This window comes from Centroberyx affinis, unplaced genomic scaffold (genome assembly GCF_046629955.1).
Source record: "Centroberyx affinis isolate AG114_WGS23_722 - 3 ecotype Tasmania unplaced genomic scaffold, CSIRO-AGI_Caff_v1 ptg000078l_1, whole genome shotgun sequence".
Taxonomy (NCBI): domain Eukaryota; kingdom Metazoa; phylum Chordata; class Actinopteri; order Beryciformes; family Berycidae; genus Centroberyx; species Centroberyx affinis.
In genome coordinates, this window is record NW_027278787.1 from 133,653 (window position 1) to 159,855 (window position 26,203).

Genomic DNA, 26,203 nt, shown 5'->3' on the forward strand with positions numbered 1-26,203 from the left:
GATTCCCAGCTGTGATTTCTCTCCGTTCAGACGTCTCCTGGCCTGCTGCTGCCGTCCCGTTAACTCTGTCAGAAAAAAAAAACACGTAAAACCTACAACCATGGGAGTGGAAGGCTGCACCAAATGCATCAAATACATGCTTTTCTTCTTCAACTTCATCTTCTGGGTAAGCCCTCGACTATTTTCTACCACATTGTGCTCAGTTTATTGCGCAGCGCCGCCTCCTCTCCATCGTATTGTTTATTAGATCAGTTAGCGGTTTTATTTAGGCTCCCAGTTTACCATAATAGGCAATGTTGGCCAAATCAACAACATACACTTTATATCTAATCTATTTAATGTATTGTATACTTACTGTGGAAGGGTTTTACAGCGTTTTGTCCATTAGGAGTGACTCGTGGTCAAAACAACGTGAATGAATTTACCACACATGCTTCCATATGCACCGTTATTCCAGCCTTAACTACGAAACACATGTATGAGGTTCAGGGTGTTGTAGTTTGACTCTAGAACACCTGGATGAGGTACAAGATATTCTAGTTTAACCATGAAACACCTGGATGAGGTGCAGGATATTCTAGTTTAACTAGGCTATAAAGCACTTGGATTAGGTGCGGGATATTCTAGTTTACCTAAATATAATAGTAGTTTAACTCTAAAGCACATGGATGAGGTGCAGCATATTCTAGTTTAACTCCAAAGTCCAAATCTTTAGCTGAGCAACAAACTGAAATTGAAATTGAAACTGTATTATATTTTCCCTACAGCCATTTTAAACTAGTCCGTATGTCTGGGGCTGTGAAATCCAACATTTTGGGCGGTAGTTCAGACTATTTTGCCTCGGCTGGAGGAGGGCTTTGTTTGCATTATATCCTCCTCCCAATTCCTATGTGTGTGTGTGTGTGTGTGGGTGGGTGTGTGGGTGGGTGGGTGAATCCTGGTGATTTCCAGTGGGTGAGTCAAGGTCTTGTGTTAGGGTGATGGATCATGGAAACATTTTTGGGTGTTCAGTTTTTACTTTCCTAGTGTCAGAGCTGCAGCCTGGTTTGACTTCTAACTGCTTGTTCACTGCTCTGGATTTGCTTTGGTACACACGCATATTTATAAATACCAAAATATTACAACTGTGACTGTGCTTTTTTTTTTTTTTTTTTTTTTAAAACCCCACCTAAATCCAGCTTTTAGAGTGTGTCCCACCCTCAGTGTCTCCACTGCAAAGAATGGGCTCTTTTTCTGTTCTGTGGGCATTGATTTTATGCTAATGAACCACTGCTCTGATTGGCTGCCTCGCGCTAATGAACCACTGCTCTGATTGGCTGCCTCGCGTCAAGTTAAGTCAAGTATATTTATACGGCTTTGAGGACGTTCGGACTGGAAAGCTTCTGGAAAGGAACAACTGTGCCAAGCAAGAAGGTGCTCCTGGGCAGAGGGAACAGATACTCCGCTAAAAAACGGAGGAACTCCATGCAAACACGGGAGAACATGCAAACTCCACATAAAAAGACCAGTGCCGAGATTCGAACCCGGGACCCTCTTGCTGTGAGGCGACAGCTCAGGAGGCCGTCAGAGAAAGGACGTATTTTAATCTCTTTTTGGGTTCAGCTGTTGGAGGTTACAGCTGGAATTTTGAACCCAGTCAATCGTCTTGATGGCAAAAACTAGGACACTAAGGCCCAGGTTAAAAACAACCGGAATTATCCTGTAAGAGTGAAATCCAAAAGTGCCAAGCGCTCCATCCAGAGAAACCTGGACTCACCACCTTAGACTACGCACTCTCAGGCAGGAGTCAGATCTCCGAGACACGTCCACAAACTTCAGCATCGCGGGGTTAGACTCTTAGTCCGGTAAATAAAAGGACAGTACCGAACTCATATCGGCCCGAATCTAGATATCCGTCTCTATTCAGTGTCAAGTTCATTAGAGGCAAAGTGGGAAGGAAGAAGCTGATTGGTGCTCCACTCAAGCGCATCCTGTCACATGATTGGACCACTCACAGGAACGGATGGATTTGCCTCGGATGTCTTCGTCATGACTGTATTGTAAAGGTTCTCAAGTGTACTGTAGTGGCCACTTGAGTAAGTTGTGGTGGGATGACAGTCAGACAGAGCATTAGATCAGCCGCCATGATAGAAATATTCCAGCAGACCCAAATGGGATTTCAAATGCTTTTGCAATCCCTTGGTTTGTCAGGCGTTTCCCAAAACTGGATTGGAGTTTCCCTAACCAGGCGGGGCTAGGAGGACTAAGGAAGGGTGTGTCAGTCTGACAAATAAATTACAACACCTCCTACTATCACTCAACATAGCATGGAGCACTGGTGCCAACAATATACATATATTATATATACATATTGATGATTTTGGTGTCCATGTTCTCATCACTTAAAGGATAAATGAAGCTTAGCATAAATTCAGTCAGGAAGATTACTTCACTCAAAAATTCACTTCACTTCACTTCTTCCCACCTAATTAGTTATGGCTACACCTCTTTGGTTGCACTTCATTGAAATTATCCTTCTACCCTTTCATTTTTTTTTTACTTATTATCCAATCAGTTCTAGGGCTGGGCAATATATTGATATTATATCGATATCGTGATATGAGACTAGATATCGTCTTAGATTTTGGATATGGTGATATGGCATAAGTGTCTTTTCCTGGTTTTAAAGGCTGCATTACAGTAAAGTGATGTCATTTTCTGAACTTACCAGACTGTTCTAGCTGTTCTATTATTTGCCTTTACCCACTTAGTCATGATATCCACATTACTGATGATTATTTATCAAAAATCTCAGTGTGTAAATATTTTGTGAAAGCACCAATAGTCATCCCTACAATATTGTCGCAATATCGATATCGAGGTATTTGGTAAAAAATATTGTGATATTTGGTTTTGTCCATATCGCCCAGCCCTAATCAGTTCCAATCCAATCTCAAGAAAGCATCCAGTCATCTTAGTTTAAGCAGTTCCTCGCCTTCTCTCGCACGCGCTTGGGAACCAATCATAAATGGACGCAGCCTTTATTACCTCATCAGCTGTTTCCGTATATCGCTGTCATTCCTGTCACTCCAGTTGCCGCTGCTGATCTGTACCGCCCCTACACCACCAGCATCAAGGCTCCATTTTGGAAATCTACAGCCCCAGAGGGGGTTTCATTATGGGGCTCTTCTCCCAATAATCAGGCAATAGCTTCAATAGCTAACATGTGGTTGACAAAATATACAAAAAAGTTTAAATAAATACATAAAATGTATGTACATAAACAAACAACAGCAGATATTTCTCACTTTTCCTAAGTAGGGTTAATTGTATTACTGTGAATAGAACTGATAATTTGGATTTTTTTGAATACCTTGGACTGCCGACATTGGTGGATTCCCTGCTATGTCACCGCTTGTGTTGACACTTTGCAATTTGTGACAGGTGGGAGGTATCGGAACCCACAAAAATTCCACATATTCTATTTGTAATTACCACTAGGAGGTTGAACGGTTTCTCCCAGTAGGCAGTTCGTATTTACTGAAAATCCAATATGAGAATATTTGGAACTGTCTACTTGCCAACTAGCTAATTAAAATAACATATCTAATCCTGCAATATATGCAAGTTTTAGGCAATGTATATTAGGAAAATTAGATGTAGGCAGGTCCCATTGCAGTGTGAGTGTTATTGTGCTGAAGTGTGTGTTGGAGAGCAATATAAAACTCTACAGTTAAGTAAATGACAAAGTTTTGAACACAATCAATTGTCATGATTGCAAAAAGTAGGAAAAATAACGCCCGGAAAACAACCAGAATTATTGACCAAAGGGGACAATCTACCAAAAACTCAGCACAATATTTAAAACGGCAAAAAAGTGATTCAACTACATGAAGAAATGAGTCATAACCTGCAAGAACAAGCATAATACGCCTCCGAAGTGACTTTCATGAGGTTGTTAATGCATTACAGTGTCTCTCTGGCTCCTCCTTTTTAGCGCATTTCCCATTTTCGTTTTATCGTGGATCCCCAGAGAGCCTTGTGGGTGAGGATCTATTGGTTCCATTAGAGCAGACGAGTTCAATCCATCTGAGGCGAAGCTTTAACTGGGACCTCACATCCTCTTAGCAGCCGGCTGTGGAGGCTGGCTCTTTAAGAAGGACCTCTTGTTTCCATAAATCACATCTGACACTGAGAGGGTTAAGAGGTTACGGGGGGTGGGGGTGGGGAGTGAGGTGTGTGTGTGTGTGTGTGTGTGTGCATGGACGCCAACATATGGGAACTGTAGCTCCCCCTCCCTCCAGCACGCCCAGCATTCTACAACCCCCTGTGCCCACGGCAACAGGCAGAAATAGACACTGGAGACGAGGCTTTTTTTTACTTGTTTTTGATTTTACCATATCAAAGGAATAGTTCACCCAAAAATGAAAATTGAGTCATTATCTAATAACCCCCATGCCGGCTGAAATTCGGGTAGGGATGGGACAATAACCGGTATTACTATATATCGCGGTAAAAAACAATAACAATTATGACACCGTGCCTCATTTTTATTACCGTGACCACCGCGATAACCGGTGACTTGTTGGAAGGCGGAAGAGCAAACTCAAACTCACAGCACAGCCCCAATTCTCTCTCATCTGTCATCATTATATTTTATTTCCCTCTAATCCTCTACCACTCATTGGAAAGTGAACAGTGTGACAGGGAGCCGGGAGTGGAAGTGTAGGCTGAAGCCTTCCCGTGGTTGACTAGCGGCTAAGTGGCGATTTTTCCATCGACCACAAAGAATTATTTCTTCTGCAACTAACAAAGCAACGAACGGTGTTGAGATTCACCCCTCGGCTCACTACGTACCATAAGCTTTTAGATAGAAACTCACAGAAAAGACTTTGTATGAAGTACAATGTAGAATGTACCAACTGTTGACAGCAGGGAAGATCCGACTGGGTGGGAAGTAGACACAGTCGCGTATGGGTAGGTAAGTGATACAGTTTGGGACTTCAGGCTCATGATAGTAACTCCCGACATTTTTTCACATTAACCTGTGAAGCTGTAACTAGCTGGTTAGCTACTGTAGCTTGTTCTCTTTGCAGGAAATGGAACATTCCAACTAGCGCGACTAGGTTATAAGCCTGCTGGGTAGTGTAGTTTGGTAACTAATTTTATCGTTAACGTAAATAATACTGAATGGATTTTTGTGAAATGAAGCCAAGATGTGTTGATGCTTAGTACAACATATTTCAAAATCAAAGCCGTATGCTTTTTAGATTGCTTATGTGAAGTAACCTCCCATAGGGAAAGTCAATGGTTGATGGAAATAATATCAACTTTGCCCCCTGGGGATAATCAGGCTGCAAGCGATAAATCAGAATCACCATCCCTGTCAAATTCTCCTCCTAAGGTTTTCATCTTTGTAATAATTATCAAGATAAAATCGTATATCGAGATAATTTTGGCCAAGGTAGTCGTGCTATCAAATTTTCATATTTCATAGTACAAGGCCTAAAGTTTGTTAGTCCATATAGCCCTGAGCTCCACAGCAGAACGGCGTAGAAGCCTTCTCCAAAACAATTGAAGTTGCTGGGGACCTGACTTGACTTGACTTCACGGTTCAAAAAATAACAGAAAATATCCATAACATGTCTCCATGCAGCTCGTCCAGCATAATCCAAGTGTCCGGAAGCCAAACGATCCCAAAGTGACTTGAAAAGACCGACATTTACACCATTATTTAGCTGAAATCGCCACTCTAGCTGTTGAAAAGTTCACGTTTGCGCGCACCCGAGATACGAGAACGAGAAGAACTACATGTGGAACTCGTCAAACAAGACTTCCGGTTTGGCCGTTTAGCCTTCAAAATAAAAGGGCGAGATTTGAAAAATAGGTAGAAATACTGTTTTAAAGCAATTACTTTGTATTTAATCGTCAAATCCAATAAGGGGGTACTATAATAAGCTCCCAAAGTGCTCAGCCCTGCCGTCCCATTAGTCGTAGAGTTGTGAAACTTGGTACACTTAATGTAGCTGATCATGCCGAACAATTTGCCCGCCATTTTGGATTGTTTTTTTTTAAATCTTCAAAAATCCTCTTCTTAATTGTCAGAATGACACAAAATTTGGTGTGCAGGCTTCTTAGACTTGCCTTTACTTTAGAGTCAGACACTGGTGTGTTGGTCCGCAGTGTGTTTGTATTGCAACAAGAAATTATGTTGGTGTTTCTGTGGACTGAGTCACAGTAGGGATCGTTTTCAAATAATGAATCATTTTGGAACAAAACTGTAATGGTCAGCTTGGGCTGCAACAATAACCACATTACCACCATATCACACTAAAGCTTATGGCAAGTTTGGGAACATTTTCATTTTAATACAATTGGGTAAAACATTCAGTTTTACCCAATATGTAAGTTGAAGCTAGACTGTAAAATGAATTGTGACCCTTATTTTTACCAGGTTCTCACCACACCCTTATGACTGGATATCTTCTTTTCCGTTTTACCTAGTACGCTTACAGAACATACACGGTACCTAATAGTCTACAAAATGGAAAAGGAAATGACGAATTATAACAGATATGGTAAGGACCTGGTAATAACATGGGAGCAAACCTGCAGTTGTTAAACCTGCTTAACAATGCAACGTGCCTGGCAGGAAAGCAAAGCAATGCAAGGGCAGCCAAGTAAATAGATATTGCATTGTAGGCTGCTTAACAACGCCAGATACCTGACAGGAAGCAAAATAATATGGGTACATTCTCTTGAGCTGTCTATTAGCTATAGTTGTAGTTAACTTTAATAATGAGCCCCACACTTCACTGCCTTAAAGAAACATTAATCTCATAGTAGATTCAAATCTTTATATCTTTTCCCTTTCTTTTATCTCTTTTCAATATCACGTCTGTTTTGGGCTTTGTGTGTGCATGAGCAACAACCAAATTGGTACGTATGGGTATTTTTTTTAGAGTTTATGGTATGCACACACACTAACTGCAGCTGTATCTGTGTTGGTTACCCATTCTCCTACCCCACAGAGGTGTCGTCCTTTTTTGGGTCATGCTGGTGGCCACCCTAGAGCGCCATAAAATTGTGCACATATTGCTGTTTTTAAGATGCAGATGATATAAACAATTTGCCATGGCCACACTGCACAGGTGGCTATTGAAACCAATGTGGCAAGCTTAAAGCTAGCTTTAAGCTTCACTTGTTCCTTTAAAAGACAGGCGAGTGTGTGGGTTAAGAAATGAGGTGTCACGAAAGAAATTACTGACAGAGAATGATCCGACGCTAGAGAAGGCCATTCGAAGTCTCCAGTGTTTGTGAAGAAGTGGAATCTAACCAGTGCAAAAAGCTCAGGTTAACAAGGAGAGACAAAACAGGTTGGATTTATGTTTCCATCTTGAGAAAACAGAACAGAGACCTTGCTGCTGCATGCTAGTGCAAGAACATAGACTGTCACAGCTGTGCTAAGAAGGACCACATAGAGCGTGAAGAAAGCGTGACGAAATACAGAGAACAGAGAAAATGCCAAAGATTGGTAACAAGAAAGAGACAATGACTGTTTACGTTCACGTGCAATTACTCAAATAACCTGGTTTTGGGTCAGCACATGAAAATCTCATAACTTTGTTTTCTATCAATCTCCAACTACGACTCCTTATATTAGAAGTAATCTTGTATTGCTCAGTCAAAGATGGAGGGGGGAATATTCTGTTAACTGGGGTATTCAAGGCAACAGGGAGACTCAGTCACAGGGTTCATGGAAACAGTAAAGCTACAGTAGGCAAGATATTTATGTAAAAATCCACCTGTCTTATCAGCCTAAGAGGGGAGGAGGTGTGAATTCTTATTTAAATTGTCCACTCCAGAACACTCTTATTCTGTTGTTGAAAGGTTATGAAACCCTCCAAATATGACAAGCAACTTGGTACTGTAGCAAGATGGGGAGTAACCGGAAAATGAGTTTGTCTGAGGGGGGAAATGAGATAGCTAGTGTCTGGCTTACTGAGGAAACAGTTGTGTAATATTTACAGCAGACGAGGAGAAACTGAAGCTAAGACTTGTAGCCTTTCTCTAGTTTAGATTGAGGAGTCAATGAAAACAGGTCAGCAAGTCTTTGTACCTCACCAATGTTAATTTTGGGCAGGTTGTGCAGCGATTTAGTGAAGGCCATAGCTGACAACAGGAAGTTGTAATGCAACTGTTTCTCAATGCGGAAGCTGTTACCATGACGATGGCTAGTCATATGGTAATCCTGACATCATCAAGGTTCCGGAGGTATTTTGGCAATTCATTTGTAGTACCCAGGTTTCTTAATAGCTGGGTTCCAAATGGTTACACTTATTCAAACAATCAGAGAATTTACAGTGCAAGAATAATGGATGACTAAATTGGATTTGCATTTTGAAATTTAAGAAAAACAAGAAGAAAAAAAATCTACCAGACCGTGCACATAACAGCCTCAGCTCTGTAAAGAACTACAATTTCCATTGTGCTTTATGCTACAGCACCGTTTTCAATCGACCGGCTGGTTGTCTGTGTTAAAAATGGGTTAGGGTTATGGTGAATGGTGGATTCGGTAAGATAAAATTTCTTTCAAACAGCCGTGCAGGGCATTGGGATACTAGGGCTGTTACAGAGCACATAGGTTGCTACCGTGTAGGGCTGGGCGATATGGTTGAAATCAATATCATGATAATCATAAGGATTTTTCTCGATATCAATATATATCACGATATGGTTCATGTATGCAAAATCACGTTAAATAATCAAATGAATGTTCATCTCATTGAACCGAATGGTAACGTTAGGTGTGGTGTCAAACAAAACAGAAATATTCAAATAATATTCCTACCATACCTCATTTTATGAGAGTTTTTAAGTCAAATTTGGTTGTCATCATCAATTTATACAGCAGGAATGTGTGTCACGATATAAAAATATCTTCATATCATCACGATATGATTCCACTGAAAGACGATAAACGATAATATTGAGTTATCGCCCAGTCCTACTACCGTGTCAAATCTGAGGAAAGAGTAACAGTGGAAGGAGCGTAAGAGATCATTTGAAATCACATAATGGAGCCTTGCTTCACCCGGCAGAAGATAACAAACCTACTTGAAACAGAACGGCTGTAATCAACACTAGTATGCAGTCGGATGGATACATTAACATGGGGAAAATCACCACAGTACCATGTGTCTAGCCAGCTCTATAAATCAGCCAGGTCTGGGGATCTGGAGCTTTATTTACTAATGTTGCGCATGCACAAAAAGGATGCATTTATATCAAATTGTAGGCTTCTAATAGGCCAAAATCCCAGAGAAGCAAGCCTTAATCGTTTATTTGTTGCTTTAGTCTAAAAGCCATCTGTCCAAAAACATCTGTCTATTTGCAACGAACATTCATTATGGACTCATAAGTTGCGTGTCCCAGGCAACTGCTACAAATTCAAGGTGTTAAGCAATTGGAGTGAATGGCTACAAAGTAATGATGCATTATGGCTGCTTTCATGGCGCACGGGGCACATTTGAGACACTGTGGCCGCACCCATTGTCTGATGAGAATAACTACATAAAAAAAGTTTGCTGTTAAGTCTGTTACTGTTTTTTTTTTTTTTGTCAAATCAAATGAATGTGAAATGTTGAATGTGTGGTTAAGTTCACTCTTTCCAAAAACAAAAGCCACATTTGGGATAGCCTGCTTGGGTCAGCCGCAGCAGTCTCATGTTCCGCTGATGTCATAAAGGGGGTCACCCTCTTTCTCTAGCACAATGCCATTAATTAGGGTTTACTTGATTATCAAGGTGAGACGTTTGTCCCCTCGCCGCACCAGTGGTACTGACACTTAGTTGATTAGCTTCTTGGCATCAACCTTCATATTGGACCATTTCTTTTTTCTTTTTCTTTTTTATAAAGGGTCTGGCTCTCGGAGCTGGCGGCATTAATTGCTGCTGTGACATGTTGCCATTCAAACTTTGTTTGGTTGGTGACACCCGAACCCGAAGATTTGTGTGTGTGTGTGTATGTGTGTGTGTGTGTGTGTGTGTGTTTGTGCATGTGTGTGAGAGATGGAGAGGTTACAGTAATTACAGTAAAGGCTCTGTGGGCTGGTATCACTCCATAGGCAATAACAGCTGAGGTCTAAGCACAGAGATTCCATTGGTGGGTGGGGCTTGTGTGTGTATGTGTGTGTGTGTGTGTGTGTGTGTGTGTTTATTGGGGTGAGATGAAATAATGAGTAGAAAAATGCGAAGAGGTGCCACATCCAGACACTTGAATACTATACTGTCCAGTATTTCATGCTAAACTGAATGGCTAGACAAGAAGGATCCTGGATTTCAACTGTGCTGTCTGGGTGCTGTGAAGTGCGTGCTACCTCCATCTACACAAATAAATATAATATAATATAATATAATAACAGTCATCTGGATCGTCGCTCCCCATTTTAAACCTCTTGTATTTCAGTGGCTCATCTCAGTGGTAACCCTCATGGTAAGGAGTTTGGGAGTTTGCATAAAGTTAGTAAGTCGTGCTGCTATGGCTGTGTGTAAGTGTGTGTGCGGTTGCGTAGAATGCCAACACTCTTGGCAGTCGTAGTGTTGATCTGGTTGCTAGGCATCAGCTGTTCTCAGCTCTGGAATGGACCTCACTAAGAGAGGAGGGGAGGGGGGGGGGGGGTGACGGCGGGAGGGAGAAAGAGGAAGAGGGGAGGTGACTTAGTCTATTTCAGTTCAAATCTCTTCGCATAAACTAGTTTTAGGTTGGATTTTGTCCTTGGTCACAGCAAAGAAGCAGATGTGTCAAATGTAATGCTATTTCCAAACAGATGAGAGTTACAAAGATCCAAACCCATTAGGAATGGAAGGGTGTTCATTCTGTCGGTCTATAGTCTGATTTACTGCTGCGGTCTGTCTGTGTGCTTATGCTTGTGTGTGTGTTCTGCTGAGGTACATGTAAACCCTTATTATATTTAGATATATTTCTTTGTCCTATGCTAAACCATCAGAGAAGTGGAAAAGAGAATGCACTTTGAGAGATCAGAAACAGAAAGGCTTGGGAAGGCTCACCTAAATGTAAACCAACCAGAAGAACAATACATTGCAGTAACATAATTACATAATGCAAAGTGCAGCTAGAATGGAAGAAAATGTGAAACACAAGCAGGACTGAAGCAACTAAGCGTGTTGCGTTGTGTGTTGCAGCTTGCAGGAGGTGTGATCCTGGGTGTGGCCCTGTGGCTGAGACACGACCCCCAGACCAGCAACCTGCTGGAGATCAAAGTTGATGGAACCCAGGCCCCCAGCACCTTCTACATCAGTACGTATCACATCTACAATATCCTCCTCTCCTCCGTCTGTCTCTGTCTTATGACTGTTTTGGCATCAATCTGCCTATGATTATATTTCCATCTAAGGGAAAACATGTGGCTCGAATTCGTTCAGTTCCAGTTCAGTAAATGGAGGGCCTTGTGATAAGTAAAGCGTCTGCCGTAATCACAACTGAAACGCCCTGGGAAAATGTTTTTTTTAGTTTAAATTAACTGTGCATGCAACATGTTGTAAGATATGTAATTCAAATTTGTATTAGAATCCTATTTAATTGTAAAACCTATCAACTAGCCAGTGGGCAGATATCCCCATCAGTTCATCATATTTGAGTATAATCTTTATAGGTTCCAAGATAACTTAACATTTACATCAGTGCTCTAACTACGAACCATATAGTTTCATTAGAGTAGATCTTTGTTAACTTTTTTTAATGAATCAGCTGGATAATGCTGGTCAGGGCTGATTGTTCCTTTAATATTCTTGGATACAGTATCAGTATCATTTCTCTGGAGTGCAGCTATGAGTAATAAAATGTATTATTCATTGCTGTACACCAGAGAAATGATCACTATAACTAATAGTGAAATGGTATATCCAATGGTCCACATTAATTATGCATTGCTACAATAAGTGTGGTTTGGTCTATAAAGCCCCTATTGATCAAGAGGAATGATATTCCTAATTTATTTACCCTTTATAGTTACCAACTCATCATTCAGCCATATTTTATCATAACTGTCAAACGATCTGAGAAGCTTTCAAAACACTTAAAGGTCCCATATCATGTAAAACAGGACTCCCCTCTGCTCTGTGATGATAAGGGAGTTGGATGGTCTATCTAAACATGGTGAAAGTATCAAAACTAAATCCACACAATCCATATTAGAAAAGCAAGCCTCTAAACGAGCCGTTTGGACTTCCGTAACTTTGTGGCGTCACAAAGCTTTGCTCATTATCATTTTTGTAAGAAATAATAGACTAACTAAGTGTTTTTTTCAAAGCGGTTGAGTGGTTGTCATTGTTTTTTACCAGAGAGTTTTCCCTACCTCTCCTCTCTGTAGCTGCCATGTCTGTGGTGTCTCACGTTTCACTCTTGAAACGGCTAGCCAATCAGAACAGAGGGGTTGTTAATATTAATGAGCCTTAAAGACACAGCAACAGAAACAGCCTGTTCTTGGCAAGGCTCAGAGAGATGCTGGGAAATGAATGTAAAAATGGATTGAGAGTGGTTTGGTTCAGCTCTGAATGGACCTCAAGACACAAAATAAAACACTGGAAAGTGTAGAATATGGGGCCTTTAATATGGCCACCACATAGGCAAAGTGCAAAAAAACGCCTGCCCTGAAAGAGGGAGTACCAAGTTAATCCCATGTCATTTTCTACCTACTGGTTGTATTTACATCATATTTGCACTGATGGTCTACAGGTAGTGTCCCTACACTCCAAAGCAACCAGAATGTCAAAATATGGTTCTAGTGTGAATCAGCAGCCTTTTATATAAGGCCTTATTATAGGTGGAAACATCAAACAGTTAACTTCTCTGAGAAATACTCACTTCTAATCCTAATCCTAGTCTAATAATACTGTAATCAGTACCCAATTATGCTAATAATTCATTTCAGGTAGTCACTGACATTGTCTCAATAGTTTGTCACTGAGCACTATTAATGTGACTATCCAGTGAGTATAACCCAGAAAAGTACACAAAAATGCCTGCCTTGTAACAGGGAATACCAAGTTGATCCCATGTTTTTTACCCACTGGTTGTATTTACATACTTCATATTAGCACTGATGGTTCTCAGGTAGTATCTCTAGACCTCAAAGCAACCTTAAATTAACCACAATGTCCAAATCGAGGGCTTGGAGCCAAAGTAAGTGCGATTTTGGTCGAATAAGAGTATTATATATCAATTGAAAGGTCTCAGTGAGATCTTTTCAGTGCCAAAAGGACACAACTGAAATCATGACCCATAAGTTTTAACAACAAAAACTGTAAGCCGTAACAGTAAAAGTAGGGTTTTGCTTGGTATCAAAAGGGTGTAAGTGCAGTTACGCCCTTTTGACACCTAGCAAAACCACTTTTGACACTGAACAAGCATTGTGGGTAGATGATTCTAACAGCACTTAGGTCAACTCAAAATGCATGCTGACATAAGTAAATAAATGCAAGCATGGCAGCATGATCACATCATTTTTAGTATCCTATTCATATCCTAATTAATATTCTTGGTCAATATTAGATGAAAACTTATTTTATAATGTTAGGAGTGTGAACTGGTCAAGATGAGCTCTGATAGTCAGACTGCTGGGAGCTGAAGTTCTCCCTCAGTGTTATGAGGAGTTTTACAGGTCTTTGAATGTGCCCCAGGACACATCAGTAAGTGATGTGTCCTGGGACACATACAAAAATGTATTATACTAGCAAAAGAAAAAAAAGTAGTAGTTTAGAATCAAAAGTAGTTTCTTGTGTCTATAGAGGTATAGCTATTAAAAAGGTTTATTAAAAGTTTTTAACAGAAAAAATGTATCAATCAATTTGATATGTTCCATGTAGCATACAATTTTAAAGGCCTTGGTGAAAAGTTGCTGAGTATTACTTCAAGATAAAGATATTAATTCTGATCTTGTTTTATATTTCAGTGTTGATTGAAGTGTAATTGCTAGATTTGTATTTAAATGAATGTGTTTTACAATTGTTTACTTACATACGCCCATATTCTGCATGGCTGTATTGTTTGAGCCAAGGCGTATTTCACTCATTTGCCATTTTTTAAAAAGTTAACAAATATAATTCAACTTAAACTGTAGCAGTATTGTTTTTATAGTAATGCTCAATCTGATAACACAAAAAGTTTAAATACTGTGCTTAGTATGTGGTAACGGCAGCTGATCCAAGTTTGATCAAAATTTGTTTTGGCTCTCCTGTAAAATCTACTATAACGCACTTACGCCCCTTTGGCTCCAAGCCCTGGAAATATGGTTTTATTGTGAATCAGCAACATAAAGTGCAGTCATAGGTGGAAACATCAGACAGACACATTTCCAAAGAACAATTATTTTGCTTGCATTAGTGAAATCATTCATTTATTCATTCATTTCATTCATTCATTTCATCTAATCCTCCTGGCCATTTTCAAATCCACCTGCTTTCAATTAAGTGTCTTGAGAGGGAGAGAAGAGGAAACAAGAGACAGCAGAACACATCACAGGAACCGGAAATGTTCCAAATTATCCTCTTCACTTGTCATTGTGGCACATGTAACCTTCAGTGGGAGAAAAATCTGGCCAAGCGAGACTGGTAACCTGCGATATTTCTCTGTATTTATGTTTATTTTAGCTATTAGCCATTATGCACGGTTTGTCCTTAAAGTGGATACAGACAACTTTTCAACTTTCCCCCCGTTGTCCCTCCCTAGCGTTTCCAAGTGGTATTGTTGTTTGCGCTGCTGTTGCAAAGACAGCTGGATCTCTTTCTGTTAGAGCCTAGCTCCGTGCAATAGAACAAACCATCTGTCTGCTTATCAACTCCTTGATCATAACACAATATAGTAACTTTCACCACTGCTCATTTTAGAAAGGCCACTGCAAGAAAATGTGTTCTTTGTTTAGATTATCAAACGGACAATGGATCATTTGTTTCTGGCTGCTAGCGTTAACGTTAACGATAGCTAACGCTAGCAGCCAGAAACAAACATAGTTAGATGTTTGTTTCTTTTGTTCTAGAAACAAACATAGATGTATGTTTCTGGCTGGTCCTGGCTTCCTTGTAGCTCCTGGTTCGCAAGTTGAGCCTTCCTTGTCCCGGGAGATCGTGCCCGGTGGCAGACAGAATTGCATAGTGAAAGCGAGGCTTATAGGGAACCAATCTAAACGCCGATGGTGTCATTATTCTATAGCCGTTACACTGTGCAATCATCATTTACTTCATAATGATAAGTTAAAGCAAAAAAGTTGTCTATAGAGTCTTTAAGGGCTTCCGTCGGCTAGTAGTTTTACTGTGTGTGTTTACAAAATGTGTTGCGGTTTCTGTCACCCTCTAGTGGTCGGAAAAACATTTAGTGTAGCTTTAAAGTATGTTTAAGTTAACTTCCACTAAAGGAATGACCTCCAGAATGATGACCAGTGTACTTTTTCACCTTTTATTCATGGTATTGGTTGACAGGAAGGGCTGCTATAATGACTAGAAGTGCACCATTTTGGTAGGTGCACAAGTCCATTTTCTCATGGTTTACTATTCAGTGTGTGGTCTAAATGGATATTTCATTATTCAGTATGTGACAAACCTTCCAAAGGCTGAAGCAGATTATGTACAAAAAGCATTACTTCCATCACCCCCTGCTCTTTATGGTTCTGATTGGTTTAGATCTTTACCAATCATGTTGGCAGTGAGGGTAGAGATCGTCTCCGGTTAGATGTTGTCACGATAGTTTGGCTAGCTCCATCTTCCTGGCTTGTAGAAATCTGGTTGGATGAAGCCATGCATACCTTCCAGTGAACCAGATTGTCATTTACTTTCTTGAAGTTTGCCCACACTGGCCTGAAGTGTGGTCTCGATAAACACATAACTGCTACTGAAAGCACCTAGAGAGGATTAGTAGAAACCAACGGCAGAAAGAAAACTACACCAGAAGCCTTCTGTCGGCTGGTTTGCATACACCGCTTACTCAGCCGCTTTACCTCTACATAGTAAACTCTGTTGAAACTATTTTAAACACAGATACAAATATATATTTTTTTTATTTTAAAGGGACATTCCACCACAAAATTACGTTTAGCTCATGTAAAAGCTTGAGGTCTGACTATATGAATATGTCTTGGTGGCTTGACAAAGTAGTCTCTGTGTTAAATTCTCGTAATCACGGTTTCTGGAAAGGGAAGAGGCTGTTGTCAACATGGCATAATCCTCTTCCCTTTTGCTGTTCAGGAAGAACTACAGCAGGCGGGAAATTTGGATTTTCTTCGCCCCGCCCTATGGGGGAGCAGTCTGAGGGGGCGTTGACTATAGCTTTCAGTATGAGAGAAGATGATACACTGGGCGACACTCGACACTTGAATCGGGTATAGCCTGAATACACCGTCGGAGAGCTGAGGGGAAGACGGAGGAGAAGAAGCCAAGACTTCACCGCTGTTGCTTGGCCTCCTCCAGTAAACAGACTCTGCTCTGTTAACAGAGATAGACTGTCTGTTGTAATGAATTGGACTGTGCTATTTCTGCTGCTCTCAATGGCAGATGAAGAAAAGGACGAAGAGGGAAGAGTTTGTCTCCTAACACATTAAACGGTAACCTAAATCTTGTTTAGTACAGTTTGTGTGTGAAACGGTCACCATGGTTAGACAGTGTTTGTCTGCCATCTAAGATCATTACTAACGCAACTGTATAAGTAGCTATTTGGCTCTCTGTCAACTGTAAAAATCACCATCACCACCTAAAGTTAGATATGAGCATATTGATTTAGTATTTGTATTGCTATCACGTATGGACAGAATGAGTTGGCTGGCTAGTTGTAATTTTGTTGTGCCAACTACAATAAATTGTAATTTCAAATTCAGCAAAAGCAGTTGATGGGTAACTACTGATTGGCCATTGCCATCTCTTATTCACTGCATTCAACTACGTAATTTTCATCCAAGGGATCGCAGGGCTTACTGCTGACATGGAAGGTGCCATAGATGAACTTGTGCTTGCCATCACACTTTCTGATGGTGTTAGCGCTTAAGCAGTGACACGTTTTTGGTTTTCAAAAGGTAACACAACATAAGCTGACCAACACCATAATACATCAGAATAAAATCACATTTACAGTGTGCTAGACACACACACACAGAGCAACAATGGAGGATATGGAAGGGATGGAGTTCTTGATTCTCGGTATGTGGCTGCTAGTCACAGCAAGGAGACAGATTTTATTTCAGAAGAGGATGAAGGCAGCAAGACAAAAGACTGCTCTCTGGTTGCTCAAAGGCGACTCAAGAGGGTAAGCTAACCTGGTAGCTAACGTTAGCATATATGTCCCGTATCGCGCAATGATGACGATTCTCTCTGACCTATCAGTAGTCTGCAGTGTTTTCACGTTACCTTTTGGTATCGCCTCAGCTCGCTTGGAACTTCGACGGAGGTGCTATCAAAAAAAGTACCAGGTACCAGGTAATATAGTACCTGGTACCTGGTACTTTAGGTCGTGATGGTGATACCAGGTACCAGGTAATATAGTACCTGGTACCTACCAAAGAAGGTGAGTAGAGTCGAGTTGAGTTGAGCCTCCCTATCATGCGGTGGAAAAGCGGCAATATAGAAACCTCTTAGGCCTGACTGGTATGGTGGACCCAGTGTTAATGGACACAGAGCTTTCTTGTGCTTTGTTGATGCTATGATCACAAAAAACAATATACTTTAGTTACAAATGGCCGCACTAGTTGGAATCAAAAGTTCAACCTACCCAAGTGTCTGGTAGAGTAGACAAATTTACAACAAACATCTCCCATCATTATGGCTTTATTCAAGTAACTATGTGCCCAACGTTACACAGCTAATCAATATGTTAGCTCACGTTAGCTAGCTAGTTGCTAACATCCACATAGCTAGCTTCCGTGCATACGGGAAGCTACGATCACTTAAAAAATAGCACCCATTTATTTAGCGATTAGGTGGTTAGATGCCTGCCTCTCTGCCTCCCTGAGTTATAGTCCAAGCTAGAGGTCTTCACGGGTCTACCCGGACCCTAGGATCCGAGACTCGACCCGGGACCCGTACGAGTTCGGGTCCACGTTTTATTATGGTCAATCGGGTCCGGGTCGCATCCCATTCTATTACCGCGGGTCCGGGGTCTGTTTGTCATTATGTGTAATACCCGAGTGGATCCGAGAAGACCCGTGATCAGCGCCGATCACGCGACGAGACGAGAAACGCACGGAAGCGCTGTGTAACTTGCGTGATGATTAGGCTGACCTAGGATCAGATTACAAGAGTGAAAATAAGGTGAAAAAAACGTTGAGCAGCGCCAGTGAGTTGGAGCGGAGGAAAGGCGCAAGATGGATACCTTCTTCACTGAGCTGAAAAATAAGCTAAAAGAAAATGAGTACTGCAACTATTGTTTTAATCATCCATTTAACATGCAATTTCATTTCCTTGTCACTTAGCCTGTTGTAGGCTACGTAGCTGCTAGATTCCATTATGGAGTCTCTGTCATCTACTGGACAAACTGTAGAACGGCACAACTTGGCAAGTCTTACTCTTATTTTGATCTCCTTTTATTAGGCTACCATATGTTGTATCCGACATGATAAACGTTTTAGCAGTAGAACGGCATTTTTAGTGGCAATTTTAATTACCGGGTTTGTCGGGTCCATAAAATAGACCCGAGACCCTCTCCTCTCGGACATGCACCGGGTCGGATCTGTAATATCTCGGGCAAAAACGGGTCAGTATATATATATTTTTAAAAATGATCGGGTCCAATTGGATCTCGGAACGAATTTCCATTAGGGTTCGGGTCTGCTGTAACCAGGAAGCAGGAGAATTCTACTCTCCTCTACTGGTACTCTACATTGTACTCTATGGGCAAAACTCTTGTGACACAGAGGGATGATCAGCAGTGGAATGTTCCTTTAACGACCAAAAGTCAGCAATGGAGTAATGATCCTTATGCACACATGCGAGCACACACACACACACACACACACACACACACACACACACACACACACACACACACATACAGAGAGAAGTGGTAAGTGGTTGAGCTGACCCTCAGTAGCCTGGACAGCACAGTATTAAACGGGTGTGAAGTATGTTCTAATAAAGTGGGCCGGCTCAGCCCAGCCCAGCTCAGATCAACAGTGTGTTGTGACCAGGGCTTACAGAGGACACACAGCTTATCATGTGACTCCGTTAAATGCTCAAGTGTGCCGGTTAAGTTGGCCGCTCTGTTACCTTTCCATCCCGCCCACGATATGGCGGTCGGTTGTTTCTATCTGCGTCAGCGACCTGACTCATCTGCCTTGTGATTCACTGAAGAGGAGGGGAATAACGAGGGAGAGAAATGAGAGTAGACTGTAAGGGGATGGAGGAGGAATGCACCATCCTAATGGGTCCAAAACAAAATAAAACTGTGGACGATCCCACATTGAAGCTTTTCTACATCTAAATCACGAGTTGTGGAAAAAATAAAAAATAAATAAAAAGGAAGCGTTGTCCTTTTTTTTTTTTTTTTGCTGTCCTCTGCGGCAGCATAACTGTGGTTGTTCCGTGGAGAAAGCCTCGGCCTCTCGGAGAGGAACTTCTTAGGGACTTTCTCTCAAACAACCCAAATGATTACATCCTGCCCATTACATAAAGCCTCCCTCTCTTTCCCAAGGAGGGGGAAAAAGCCTGGTCAGTATAGGAAAAAATTCCTCATTGTCCCTCCCTTCTCCTTCTCCTTCTCCTCCTCCTCCTCCTCCTCCTCCTTGTCTGCCCCACCCCTCCTCCTCCTCCTCTGTGAAAGTTTTCCTCTCGTTTGCTCGGCCGTTCACTGTTTTCTTTCCACTGCTGTTCCCCCTCACTTCCCCATCTGGTTGTGGTTAGCGTTCGTGTTGCGCTGTCTCACTTCTCTTTTTTCTCTTTTTCCCTCCTTCGTCCTCTCTCTATCTCCGTCTGCCTTCGTTCTCTCCTAACAGCCCACCCCGCTCTCCTCCCCTGCTTTTGTTTCAATTTGCATGGCTGGGTTTGCTGCTACCCCATATTACCATTTTTGATACTTTGTTTCTCACTGATTTATGCTCTGCTGCTGCTAACTTTTTAATATGGAGTCTTACGGCTACTTCACTATTGACCCTATGGCTGCCCACTACTCTCCTGGATTTGCTGCAGAATCTCACATATAGTGTGTTTGATTGGTAATAGACTGAGTCTGTGCTGTACCTGTTTTCGCATATTCAGTTTGACATCCCGGCAACGGTGAGGTCTATTCTCTGTTGCAGCTAGTTATAGGAGACCTGGTATCTACAGGCTTTGGACAGAGCTATACTCTGCAGCGGTGCAGTCTATTGCATGGAAGGTATTGGTAAGAAAGCTACAATATGGGTGTGATTCCTCATGTTCCAGACTAGGCCAACTGCTCTGACACTTAATGAGGAGAACAGCTGCACGCGCACACACACACACGTGCTCACACGCACACACACACACACATGCACGCACACACACACACACACACACACACACACACACACACACACACACACACACACACATACATCCACCATCTTTCCAGTGGTAAAGCATCTTGCCTGCCCTTGCCTGGTATTTAACCACAATTCACAAAGATTTCCCTTATAACTGCAGTATGGCATAAAATTCCCATATAATTGCGTTAATGTTTCAACAAAGAGTTGGCAATGCTAACTGTCCAGACTCCAAAAGATCAAATCAAAAGTGCTCTAGCTTTCTGTCACCCTCTGTTTTTCTATCACCTAGATAGAAAAGAACAAAGAACCTACATAGATGTGAAGGAAAAATCACAACCTTTAAATTTTTATAGGCCTGCATTATGGTTTTTTTGACTTCTTTGATCTCAATGTTTTTTGAGTCCTCAAGGTCAGTAGAGTTCCCGAAAATTTGAAAAATTAGTCTGTTTTGCCTAAACCACATAGTCTTTCTGTTTCTAAGAATGTCACAGCCAATAGCCAACAGTAAAGTGATTATTGTGATCCCAGAACAACATACAAACAATGAAATGCAACATAACACACTATAGCATTAGACTGGAAGACAAAAAACTACAACATGTATTCAAAAGTTTATAGTTCCGCCTCACAAAAATAGAATCATGACCTCAAGAATGGAAATGAAATTGACTGAGGCACAGGAAACCTTTTGTATATCTTGCTCACAACAGAGCCAGGGCAACCAGCACATGTCTGGAGTTTGAAGGACTGTTGTCTGGGGAAGGACCAAACCTGAGTTGCTTCCACTCAACTATATGTGCATGATGTGGAGACTTGTACTCCACATGTTCATTGTTGTATGTCATCCTTAACATGAACTGGACTATAGCTTCCCTACATTTCAAGGTCCAGTGCAATGAGAATTGCATTTCTCAATTTCTTGGTATAATTTAACAAAGGACCTATTAATGTAAAGTTACCCAAATATTATAACCGTCAGCATTGTGGAAATTTGACTAATACCTTTTGAAAAAGTCTTTCTGTGGTTGTCAGAATCAGATATAGAATTACAGTCTACTTCCTGATGATAATGACGTCGCCTACACCCAGGTTTTAATGAATGCTCTGATTAGTAGACGGTATGCATAGTTAATGAGGTGACCCATAATCTGTCAGACAATAACCAGCCAGCTACTTGCCAAACTAGCCAAAAAAACCCTGTGCCTGTGTGCTGAAGTTACAACACTGGATATTTGTTCCCCAAAGATAGAAATATTGGCTTGCAGTGGATGGCTTGCCTGGTGTCCAGTCCCCATGAATCGCAGTCAAATTCTTTTTGAATTTGCATAGCGATTCATAGGGGCCTGGATGCAAGCCAGAGTAGTTTCTTACCCCAACTGATTGGTTGGTGTTAGTTGTCAGTAGGGCTGAACGATTTTGAAAAAATATCTAATTGCGATTATTTTGACTGATATTGCAATTGCGATATGATTTGTGATATTAGAGGGAATGATAATTTTTACATTGTTATTCTCATTTTCATTGAAAAATGTATCAAAATGATTATGGTGTGATTTTTGCAGGGATCTGTACCAAACAAAGATGTTTTCTTAAGTCTGTAGAATATGATGTGTAGGCCAGGACATCTCTGCAGCACAACAATATTTAATTTAAAATGGTATTTTGACACACATTTCGCCTTTAACAAATATTTCGCCTCCTGCAATTTGAAAATTGCAGTAGGCCATATTGCGATTTCGCTAAAATTTTGATTAATTGTTCAGCCCTAGTTGTCAGTTATCAAAATCTTTGACCAATTACAGTAGCAAAGCAGAGCCTCAGAGCTAACAACAATCATGGCGGCGTCCACTTCCGAGCTTTTACACATGCTGATTGTTCAGGTTTTAATTAATCAATGCCATGTTTAAGGACTGACGAAATTGCTAAATCTAGCTTGCTATCATCCAATTCCTTTGCCAGCGCTGCCTCTTTGGTAATTGTTGTCACGCTCTGTAACGCTAGTCATAAGTAGGTTTGTCCCACCTACATTTACCATCCAATCAGGTATTAACTGCTGATGGATAGGCTTGCATCCAATTCGATTTGATTCGATTCAATTCAAAGGCTTTATTTGTCACATGCTCATCCAAATGTGCAGTGAAATGCTGTGTGGCATAAAACCCTCAAGGTTGTGCTAAAAATAGTCAGTCAGGTAACGCTTAGTGAGATGTTGCTTCGTGAGATGGCCTCTAGAGGGCGTCTTTGACAAAGAGATGGCCTCTCGCCTATGGGCTAAATGCCACTACACTGCAACTAAATACGGTTGTCACTCCTCATTGGAGCTTAATCCTGTTAAGTTCACACAGTTCGGTTATTAAGGAGAGAACTGCATTCTACAGCCGAACTCACTACCTGAAAATTCAGGTATTGACTACTGAATTTGAGAGCGGATTCGGTTAGTCCGAGTAGTGTGTACCAGAACCGGACTGGACAACTGGTTGTTACGTCACGTAAGGCGCAACACTCGTTACGTTATGTAACATTGTCATCGTTATTTGGAAAGAGACAGAGGTAAGTATTGTGAGACATTCTCAAATTTTCTATCCAGTCTGTTTCCTCAACATTGCGGTTGTTCCTTGTTCTTGGCTTGGCCCAAGTGTCGCGGTTAAAAGTATCAAGTCTATGCGATGGAAAAATATATAAGAATATGGATACACTGACGCCTCTAGTTACTCTAGTTACTGGTGTTACTGGTGTCAAGTAAACTGAAAATACACAAATGAAATTACACAGGCAATGGTAGCCGCCATATTGGTCTGAAGTAAACGTTACTATGGTTACGGACATTATTGTGTATGGGTAACAGGAGTCACTCCACTCTCATTATTTACAGTAAATAATGAGAGTGGAGTGACTCCTGTTACCCATATATACAGTCTGGTGATTTTACTCCACTCTGCTCCAGTGTGTACCATACATATGCAAATTCACTCTCATTCATAAATTCGGTTGTCACTATTTATTTTACTAGTTTGTCTGTGGTATTTAAGTGACATTAGTGGAATTATTTAACTGATAACCGTGTCGTAATGCTTCAGTGCATTGAACTGAACACACGCACCGTGGGTCTGTACAGGATCTGTGCTTGTTATTCTCAATTATACGCAAGGAGTCACCCAGTAATGATTCTCAAATGGTAGATTTCTTTTCAAGTCAAATTATACCCCAAATCTCTTCTGATGACTGCCAGAAATTAGAAGCACCATTGACACTTAAAATTACAGAAATTACAGAAGCAATCAAGCTCATGCAAAGCGGGAAATTCCCTGGACCCCGTGGGTACCCTGTAGAATTCCCCTGTTCAACACAAAGAAAGGTTCAAACAAAGTTCATTAACACCCACTCTTAGTTAAGTTTCCAATTCCCAGATACCCCAGAATGATAACTCACTATCTGGTCTTCGTATTGCCCTGTTTCACTCCTGAATGTAAATGTAAAAATACTTGGAAAGATACTTACCCACCATTTAGAGTCGGTACTACCTACCGTAATATCAAAGGACCGGACAGGGTTTATTTATTTATCACAAATGTCCAAAGACTTCATAGGATTATCCATACTCCATCTTCTCCTGGTAAAACAAAGTGGAGTTGAACCTCCTGTTCTTTACAATGAAGCAGTTTGGTTTTGGGAAAAAAATTTCATCCTGGATATGCTTTCCTTATACCGCACCTCAGGCATGTATGCGTAAAAGCAGTTTCTTCCCCTTAGCACACAGGACATGTCCCCCCTACAATTTGCCCTTGCCATTGAGCTGTTATCAATAGCACTGAAGACAGACAAACAATTTTCTGGCATTTGGAGATTGAGCTCTGAACATAAGGTGTCACTATATGCTGACAACCTGCTTTTGTATGTATCGGGCCCCCTATTTTGTGTTCCACGCATCTTATCCACTCTGAGAGACTGGAACATTCTCTGGATACAAATTAAACATACAAAAAAGTGAGTTTTTCCCTGTCAATCAGTTGGCTCCAGATATACCACAATCACTGTTGCCTTTCCAACTGTCCAGTTCAGGGTCTAAATATTTAGGCATCAATATTACACAGTCTATTGGTGTAAACGACTCGCAGAGATGGAGTAACATACCCCTCTCTTGCTAGCAGGATACAGGCAGTCAAATTGAACACACTACCTAGATATTTGTACATGTTTCAGCGTCTCCCACTCTTTCTTCCTAAATCTTTTCCCCATTCACTAGATGCACCAATTTCCTCATTTATCTGGGGAGGTAGTACCCGAGAATTAACAAATCTTCATTACAAAGAAGTAAATCACATGAGGGATTGCCCTACCAAATCTTTTAGGCTAGTACTGGGCAGCCAATTTACATAAAATTACACTCAGGTTTAGTAACCCACACAGTGGCTGGTATCAGCTGGAGGCTGAATCCTATTTGTCTTCCTCTCTTCAGGCTTTAGTTTGTAGTACGCTACCGCTTACACCCTCCAAGTACTCTAGCAATCCAATTGTCATTTCCATTTACAAGATCGGGCACAAATAAACCACCTAGTACATCCTAGCAACCACCTAGTCCACCCTAGGTTATTGATGGGGAGAGTGGGGAATGATATTCAGGGGGTTATAGAGAAAAGTAAATGTAAAAGCCATGTAATCATTATGCATAGTTTCAGATGTACAGTTTCAGATGTATATGTATGTATGTTGCTGCATACATACATACAAAAAAACTATACATTTCCATTTCAAACATTATTTTCTCAATAATGTGGAAAAAAAAAAAGAAAAGAAATTCCAACTTCCATTCCATTGCATTTTACATAGTTGAAAGTTGGGAACTCTGACTTTCTGTCATGGCTGGAATGCAGCATTATTAATATGAACTACCATAATAGAACAGGGAACAGGAAGCAGCAGAAAGGAAGGGTTTGATTGTGCAGTATACAATAGTGGGATGACTTCACCGAAGCAACTAAAGGCATCTGGATAAAATATTTGGAGGAACGCCTCTATATTAGCTTCAGCATCTCAGGGCAACTCCATCTATATATTGCCATTTTAGCATTATCAAAATGGCTAGGACTTCTAGGGGTAGCAGCAATGAGCTCATGAACAAACACAACTGGCTGAATTTCAAGAGAATTGTCCTGTCAAGCATCACATAATTTTTCAGCCCAAATAAAGGATTCCAGATCCCACCCCCTTTCAGTCAAACTGGAAAATGAATAGGGGTGTAAAATGATTGCCTTTAACTATGTCCAACGCTATACTGCCTATTTTTGGCTTTGTGAAGTGAGAATCACACAACGTCCGCACCATGGTAGTTAGCAAAATATTAATATTAATATGTAATAACTTCATCATATGTCATTACAACTTTACATTCTTTCAAGAACAGAACAATTGGTAAACGGGATCCTAAAATCCCATTCATTTTTGTCATAGGGAAAAAAAATGTATCCGTATAGAATCCGAAAGCCCCAAAATACTTTAGAAGACTATTGATGGTTGTTACTTTAGTTACTTTACATTTGTGGACATTATAAAAAAACAGCTGTAATTATTTAAAAATAAACATAACACAACCATCGTTCAACCCATGGGTTCCCAAGCTGATAGTATTATCACAACGCAATACAATAAGATTGTGGTTCATTATGCATTGCAATACCCAAAATATTTGTGATTCAGCTCTATGATATTGTGATTTGTAATTCCCTTTTCA

At 40.9% G+C, this 26,203-nt stretch overlaps 1 protein-coding gene across 1 annotated transcript in view; it reads left to right on the forward strand.

Annotated features, from left to right (window-relative positions):
- LOC139645882 (CD81 antigen-like) overlaps nucleotides 1–26,203 on the forward strand; it is a 42,928-nt gene continuing 16,725 nt past the window's right edge. Inside the window, exons 1-2 of the mRNA XM_071521764.1 lie at nucleotides 1–166; nucleotides 11,183–11,297. Of these exons, the coding sequence (XP_071377865.1) occupies nucleotides 101–166; nucleotides 11,183–11,297 (181 nt within the window). The 5' untranslated portion in view covers nucleotides 1–100. The remainder of the gene's footprint in view (nucleotides 167–11,182; nucleotides 11,298–26,203) is intronic.